Genomic DNA, 8,289 nt, shown 5'->3' with positions numbered 1-8,289 from the left:
TTCATCTCTTACATTTTTTTAATGCATTACCAATTGCTCTAAAGCCAACATAAGAAAAGCATCAAATACAGTGTATCAAAATGTCACTCCACATTTGAGAGGAAATATTTTTATCTTTATTCAATAATTTTACTGCTTCACCTTACCAAAAACAAGCACAGCTTTCGTAAATATAAGTTCAGACTGTTTTTTACTTCAGTGAATACATTAACTTATAATCTAAAATTTTATGAGTAATGAACAACAATAAGGTGCACACGGCAAAATAGTAAACTGGTCCCAGCAACACTTTTCTAATTAGATCATCAATGGCATGGGTTTAAAAAAGAAACCCAGTAAAATGCAGAACTGAGGAAAGAGACTCAAAAGCAAAAAATCTTGGTCTACATTACTAGTCTCTTAAGTTCCACACAATGAAAATAATTGTACTTCGTTTTTCTCATCTATAATGGGCAGGGAATATCGAAGTCGGACCAAAAAAGTCATCTTTGCTCTGCATGTGTCATTTTCAGTTTAGACTAATGGATTCTCCCTAAACATTTTACAATCTGAATATAGATTTTAATCCTGATTATTCTAAACGAGGAATAATAGATTATTATTCAAAGCATGTTCCACAAATACCCTGCTGAAAAAAGTTTAATAACAAAAAATCCTGTAATTCAGAAAGTGATCCAAAAATTCATAAAAATGAATTATAAAAAAATTGTCAAGAAAAGCACCAGAGATCAACAACTAGCCATGGTCTGACAACATTTTCAAATTATTAACCTTCACATTAAACCTAACCCAACCATCCTTTCAAATACTAACCTCATAAAGTAATGAACATGCACCACCCACACACTTATAAAATGAAAATCACAAAAGTAAGATTATGCATATTGGCTATGAAAGAAGTACAAGACTTCACCAGAAGCAACCAAAAAAGTAACATTTTTAAAAAAACACAGTTTTCATCTAACAAAATATCTAATACTGTATTCTTCATTTCTATTATAGAACTCAATGGGTGGGACTAAATATCTTAGCAGGCTACTAAAATGTCATAAGAGAAGACACATGTTAATTAAAAGTAAATGACACAAACTGATCACTGTTGTGGCTTATTTCAGTGTCTGACAAAGAACATGACTGAATTCTGTGCAGTGGTCATGACCCACTGCTACAGGTATCATACTCATTTTCACATTACAGGAAGTGGAGGAAAATTATAAAGTCAAAACATCAGTTGACTTGGTGTGATTATTCTTGCTGTACTGGCGTGTATACAATCAGATTATTTATTTAGAAAGGGGGGAATGATAGGCATGAGACTCTAAGGAAACATGCATTCATGATCATATATGCACAAACTTTATGTACAGTCCCACAGTATCAATAGCTTCCAGCAACAATGAGATTGGACATTGATCCTGAGTGGTGTGTGAAGTAAAATGTCTACAAAAATGATTTTTATGCACATCACAAATTCATTAACTCTTGTGATAAGTGGGTTTAAAAGAATATCAGAAGATTCTATTAGCAACGTTGGGTCCAAAAGTACTTCTGCAACCTCAGCTTAATCACTTGACTAGCAAAATGGCACAGTAACAGAATGGTTTATAAAATATTTCTATCAAAGATGAATCTCTTTGAGACAAAAGTTTACATTTAAACAAATATTAAGTGAGCAAAGCAACTTTGGAGAAAAAACAAAAGCTATTTTTCAATGACACAAGAGTATTGTTAATCTTAGAGACAGCAAGCCATTATAAACATCAAATGAGACGTTCAATGTCATGAAATGCTATATGCAAAATGCACTTAAGTGATTCTATTATTTCTTGATGCAGTTTTCTTTTTTTCTTCAATGTTCGTGAAAATATAAAACTGCAGTGCGACAGCATGCATAATGCACCAAAAAGAGATTAGCCTCAAAAAATGAGGTATGGATTATTGCTGCCCCAGTTCTTCTGCACGCTTTGTTGCTGCTTCCACGGCATCGATCAGTGAAGCTCGAAACCCGTTCTTCTCCAGCACATGCATCGCTGTGATTGTGGTTCCTCCTGGCGAACAGACCTCATCTTTCAGCTGCCCCGGATGTCGGCCCGTTTCCACCACCATTTTTGCTGCTCCCTAAAACGCAGAATTATCATCATCTGTTACTGATGTTGTTCGATGACAAAACGTAAAACACACACACATACAAATTTGTATTGAAACAAGAGGACTGGGATAAAGGCGGAGGAAACTTGAGGAACTGGGGTGTGGGGGACTGCAAGGGTACGTCGCGCCAGAAATTTTAAATGTGCCGTGTGCACAATCCGCTAGCTGGATGGTTAACTCCAAGCATGCAGTTAGCTGACTGCTACGTTTTTAACCAGGCAGTTAGCGGCCCCAAGTGAAACGGATTTGCCACGCTGGCAATTTTAGTCAAGAAATATTTTACCAGATCATATGCTCGTCAAAGTTATTGAAAGACTTTAAATGAATTTTAAAGTTAAATTACGCAGCAACAAGATGTGTTTTAACCCTGCATTTCATTTGGGTGTGATTTTTAAAGTCGTTCACCTTGACATGTGTTGCATGTATCACCCTTTACCCCCCCGGACGCCGTCAATCACGAATGACAGACAAGCCACTGAGCGACCTTTGACATGACTGGCGTCGAAAACGCGCGTTCGTGTCTTGTTTCGCACGTGTAAAGTGAGACAGCGACCTGGGTGGGGGAGGGGCAGAAAGGGGGGTGGAGGTCGGTCAGGTGTTAGCAAGGTGCGGCCACTACGAACGATTGCATCATGCACGTGGATTAAGCAGATTTAAAAACCCTCCCACAGTCTTCCCCACCCATCCACCGAACACTGCAAAGCTCGTCTGCTGATCTGCTTGCTTGGAATGACAGACTTCACGGCGTATACAGTCTATATTGGCCTACCCATCTTGGCGTAAATCGGTTACTGCAAGGCGCATCGTCATGGCTAAACCTAATAGTTTAAATCTCCAGCAAAAGATATATATATATACTACAGTCACAAAGTATACTAATGAACGCACTAACCTCTAAATAATTAACAGCGATCTGAAAGAATGGAGAGCAATGTTTTGGTACAACCATCTGCACCAAAATGTTTAATGGACCTTTATTCTTTGAAGTGAATGAGCTTCCCTAATAAAGAGATTTTTTCAAGCCAACCTTTTTTCCTTTATAGAGGGCAGAGTCAAAATTGTGTACGTGATTCAACATGAAATACTTATCAAGAAGGGAATGAAGTAAGTACAGCTTATAGAAGATGAAAAATCACTAAAATCTGTTGGATGATGAAATCAGAATGCAACAGGGATTCAGACACACATTTTTTTTTATTTTTTTTTTTTTGGGGGGGGGGGGATCCCAGCAGCTTTCTTTCACATGATGCAATTCAATGAAAACTTGAGAATGGGAATAGCCTGAAGCAGGAACATTTCCTCTAAATAGTTTTCTTAAAAAATGTGTAACTGTTGACTACACCTTGTTATACCAAATTCAAGAAAGCAAAAATACTTTTCCAAATGCTAAAGTACCACATGTTTGAACAAAAAAAAAAATTGTTACTAGACTATAAAAATTACACACTTGGTACCATCAGTTTACTCAGTTTATGGGAGAAGAAAAAAAGTTTTTTTAAAGTGTACACAACAAGTAATGAGAAGAGATGTCAAGCTGAAATGTTACAGCACGAACAGTCAGTTAAACAATCTTTTACAAATTATTTCAATGCATTTCTTTGCTGTTTGAAAACACTTTCTTTTTCAGCTATGGAAGTCATTTGTGGCAATATTTTAAACCCCATAATCAGCAGTTTTCAAGCCTCACAATTGTCCTATTGATCTGAAAATACATTTTCATCAACCACCATGAACTTGGGCCTTCAGACCTAAATGTGAGTTGAGTGACCAGGAAGAACAGAAAGGACATGGAAAAAGGTGAAGGTGAAAGAGAAAGATAGCTGGTAAACACAATGTGCCAAAGTGAATGCTAAATTCTTGCAAGAACAAACCTTACATAGCTTGATTTAGCCCTTACTGAAATAACTAACATTATTTTATCATGGTGATAGGCAAGAAACTGAGCTTTTATAGATTTTTTACCAAATTTAATCTGTATAATCTGCTGTAATTATGGGCTTAGTATACAACAAGGGAAGAAAAAACTCATAATGTTTCAATATGTATACACCGGGATTATCACTGATTTTATGCATTTCTACACATGGACACTCTTATTCTCATACTTAGGAAACTTGAGGAGGGGGGGGGGGATAAAAACTCACCAGCATAGTCTGGGCAGCAAGTTTCATGGCCAAATCACGGGGCAGCCCCATCTTCACTCCTCCATCAGCCATAGCCTCAATTGCTGCGAAAGCCTGCAGAACAACGATCATGTATCTTTTATCATGGAAGCCTGGTACTGCCAAGTAATAAAAAAATTTTCACAAACTTTTTGAAGCGTAGTACGTGTGATGTAGGGGGTGGCACATACAAGATGCCTGCAAGTCACATTCACTCTAAACCTTCATTCTTTAGGTAGTCTACATGGCTTTGTGTGTATGTGTGAGAGAGAGAGAAAAGAGAAGAGAGAGCAAGCACATACATGTGTAAGCCTATACAACTGTGCGAACATTAATATTTATACAGCAAAATAATATATGAAATATGATGTATATGCCTCACAGGTACTTAATATATATGTTGTGCACATATTCTGTAAATTCTTGTGTGGTGAATCTGCATTGTGCTGATCACTTTAGTGTGTGTTATGAATGTGTGCTGTGCCAGTGCTACTTTGTGTGTGTGTGCACACATGTGTGTATCATAAATGTGTGAAGACTCACATAGGCGGGTCCACTGCCACTTAGTCCAGTGACTGCATCCAGCAGCTTTTCACTGGCCTGTTCACAAATTCCAACACTGCTAAGCAGCTGAGCCACCAGCTGCGCATCTCGAGGGTTTGCCGCAGATCCTGGTGCCAGAACAGCGGCACCAGCTTGCACTAGCACTGGTGTATTAGGCATGACTCGCACAACACGGGTGCCAGACGGTAAAAGCTAGAAGATACACAAAAGCAAGATGCTTAAGAACATTGATGCAAAATAGAAGAAGATCCCTTGCCCTGGTGGCCATATGGGTGGTGAATTGTAAGTGACTATGTATACAGTTCAATACACAGAGGGCAAAGCCGCCTTTTACTGCTTTATTTGCTTCTGGGTATAAGGACATTTTTCTGTTTCTTAGTTGAGGAAGTTTCAAACTGACCACAGAACTTCTGACATTTAAAGACATTTAATATCCAAATGTTGTCTACTTTCAGATTTGTTACTTTACTATCAACCACACAGCAGTTTATTAAGTGTTTTCAGTTCATTTAATTTATCTAAACAGTTGCATAACCAACAATTCATTGGATGTTAAAAATATATAACAGCAGCATTTAATTTTGTTCATATGCTCAAATATACAGAGTAGGTGTATTTTAAAAGATCTATGTCAAATGTATACCTCTTCTATTGTAGCTAACTTGATTCCAGCTGCAATAGAGACAATAATATTGTCTTTTGAAATGAGTGACGATACTTCTTGAAGGACTGGTTTCACCATGTTTGGTTTGACTGAAAGTACAATCAACTGGCTGCGAGCAACTACTTCTTTGTTGTCATCTGTGAAGGCCACTCCAAGTTCCTTTAAATAAGATAAATAAGAAATATAAATCTTAACTGTGCTCAATAGAAGGAATCATGCAAAACAAAATGGACTGCAGCTACTCTATCTATATACATACACATTTTAATATTACAATGATGACAATACAGTCTTCTTGAGCTTTGATCAAGTATTAGGTCAGAGAATTGAAAAAATAAAAAAAATAAGAGGAAAAAAAACCAATAACAATATTGAAATTTCATAACAGTTTAAACCTAGAATTACTGGAAGCTTCAAAAGTGTACTGCCAACTACCTCAAACTCATTCTTCATAAGTGGACTTGGATCACTGACAATGATGTTTGATGGTCTGACCAGACCTAAAAGCCAAAGCAAAGTTTCCTGATAAAATTGTTTACTTGAAATTACTTCTGCATATATGTATATTTTTTGACACATTTTTTTTGTGGTGAGGGTTACTGTTCACCTGTGTATAGATATTCTTAATCTGCATATGGCAAGGGTTATAAATTATAAAGCATTAAAAATTAATCTGTTAAGTCTTTGGAGCCAGCCTTTTAAAATTAGATTAATTACACTAAGCATATTCCCCCATTCTTTATCACAGACAGGGTGAGGTGGTGCCTGAATCATTTAATGTTTTTCTCTAATATTTCTTGTGCTGGCCCACATGTCTGTTTCTCAGCCTACTTAATATTAAAGGGTTTGGGTGGATAGCTGTTTTCGGTTGTACTGTATTTCTAAACATTTCTTACAACCTAAATCTGTCAATTATATTATTGCATCATCATATTTTAAATTGTACCATGTATAATAAATACACTCACAGAAAATTGCAGGCGAGAAATCCAACGCCTTTAGGAAAATATACTGTTTTTGAAGATGCTCACAAATAGGTTCTTTTATGTCACCTTTACTGCTAGCTTATTGCTTTTACATCTGTATTATTTTTTTCATAATTTCTGCTTAATTTTCTTTATCTCCCTATACAAACGAGATGTTTTACTCTATATTTCTGCTAGAAATTTATGCGTTATCTGATTTACAATTTTGTTGAAGAATGTAAACAATGGTCTTCGGTGAATGCTTGACAAGGTTTCGACAAAAAGCGGACAACACACGCAACGTTGGCGTCGACAGCGTGGAAGCCAAGTCTACCTGCATTGACGATTCCACGGGTGATAGCATAGGCCATCCTGCCGGCTCCCATAAAGCCGACTTTAAGATCCGTTGTACAGCATGTTTCTGATGTTGATGCCATGGTGAAATTAATACTAGAAAATGTATCTGTTTTGTCCGGCGTCGGTCACTTTCTGCAATCTCGTGTCGAGCGCACGCCGAAAAACTTGCGCATGCGTGGAAAAAACTGACTTCTGATTGGGCGAATATTCTTGAACTTGATTGACACGCTACGTGTTTGCTATGCAAAGGAATACGAATTAAAATGATTCTGATGTCCACGTAAGTGTCGCTGTATATCTAACGCAAACGTGTACTTGATCAAAAGACTGTCGGCAGACTAGTGCCAAAATCAATTGTCAGTAATTAGATAATCAGCATCTACAATATAGAGGAGCGTCAGTCTATAAAATAACCTCGAGATAATTGCTGTAATTCCAGTGCAGGCATGAAGCAGCGTTAAAGGTATTCTGGCCTCAAATATACAAATAAACATTCATGGACACGCCTTATAGACTAGTACATGTGCAAGTATAGACATTGAGACACCAACAGTTTAATTGTTTTTTATTCTTCCGTGTGCAAAGTTTTAAAATTATATGTCTTCAACTGTGACGCGATCGATCGAAGTACATATATAAGCATTTCAAAATTTTCTTGTGGTTCTAAGTTTAAAATCATCTTAACTTTCATTCTTCAAAAGTTACCAATCCAAAACATTGCATAATCAGTGATCGACCGATCATATCACTGACATTAAAGCGAAATCACAGACGATATCGATGACTTAATATTGCTATATATATTTAATGTTATATTAGTTGTGTCTCTGCTAGTTGTAACAAAAAGAAAAACAAAAGAAAAACAAACAAAACGATGCTTTGAGATGGAAAGTGAGAAAACGGTACTGGTGATGATGAAATCAGTGCGTTGCATTTGCGCCAGAGTTCGAGGTGTTGCAGCTTATACTCAACTCTCTGGCCTAGCCCTATAACTATTTATAGTGACTACAGCTAATGCAAAGAAAAGAATGCTATAAATAAGGCCGTGAACTGAGGTAACTGACCAGAAGTGATGAATCCCCTGGCCATAGCCTGCGCTATTCGCCCTCCGCCAATGAATCCAACCATGTTGCTGCTTGCATTCCCCTCCTGATTGTGTACCGTCGTAGCAGACGACGCAAGACAAGCCTTCACATTGACACTTCGCGCAGGCGTGAATCTTAATTAGGTTTGGTCACGCCCACTTCGGTTCCGCGTCCCTCCCACTTACCGCCTTCGTCGAGAGTCACGATCGTTTCCTTAATGTTACTGACAAAGGAGAAAGTTCAAACGGCACTTTTCTCACATCATCACTGTTAAAACTTACAAAAGACTGGGCAGTGTATTTCTTTTTTTCCACCGAAGTTGAAGTATTTTTACCATTTTTTTT

The 8,289-nt window shown here is 37.3% G+C and overlaps 1 protein-coding gene across 1 annotated transcript; it reads right to left on the bottom strand.

Moving 5' to 3' along the window:
• Window positions 1-7,036, bottom strand: LOC112562947 (pyrroline-5-carboxylate reductase 3-like). The gene is made up of 6 exons (XM_025236574.1): window positions 6,838-7,036; window positions 5,974-6,038; window positions 5,518-5,697; window positions 4,854-5,066; window positions 4,293-4,385; window positions 1-2,118 (listed from the first exon to the last, which is right to left on the bottom strand). Exons 1-6 carry the CDS (start codon window positions 6,938-6,940, stop codon window positions 1,936-1,938), a joined length of 837 nt encoding a protein of 278 aa, XP_025092359.1. The 5' UTR covers window positions 6,941-7,036; the 3' UTR covers window positions 1-1,935.
• Between the last annotated feature and the right edge of the window lie 1,253 nt (window positions 7,037-8,289).

Source organism: Pomacea canaliculata, linkage group LG4, assembly GCF_003073045.1.
Source record: "Pomacea canaliculata isolate SZHN2017 linkage group LG4, ASM307304v1, whole genome shotgun sequence".
NCBI lineage: Eukaryota > Metazoa > Mollusca > Gastropoda > Architaenioglossa > Ampullariidae > Pomacea > Pomacea canaliculata.
Note: the sequence above shows the minus strand (reverse complement) of the source record. Positions and strands in the feature narration are given on the sequence as shown.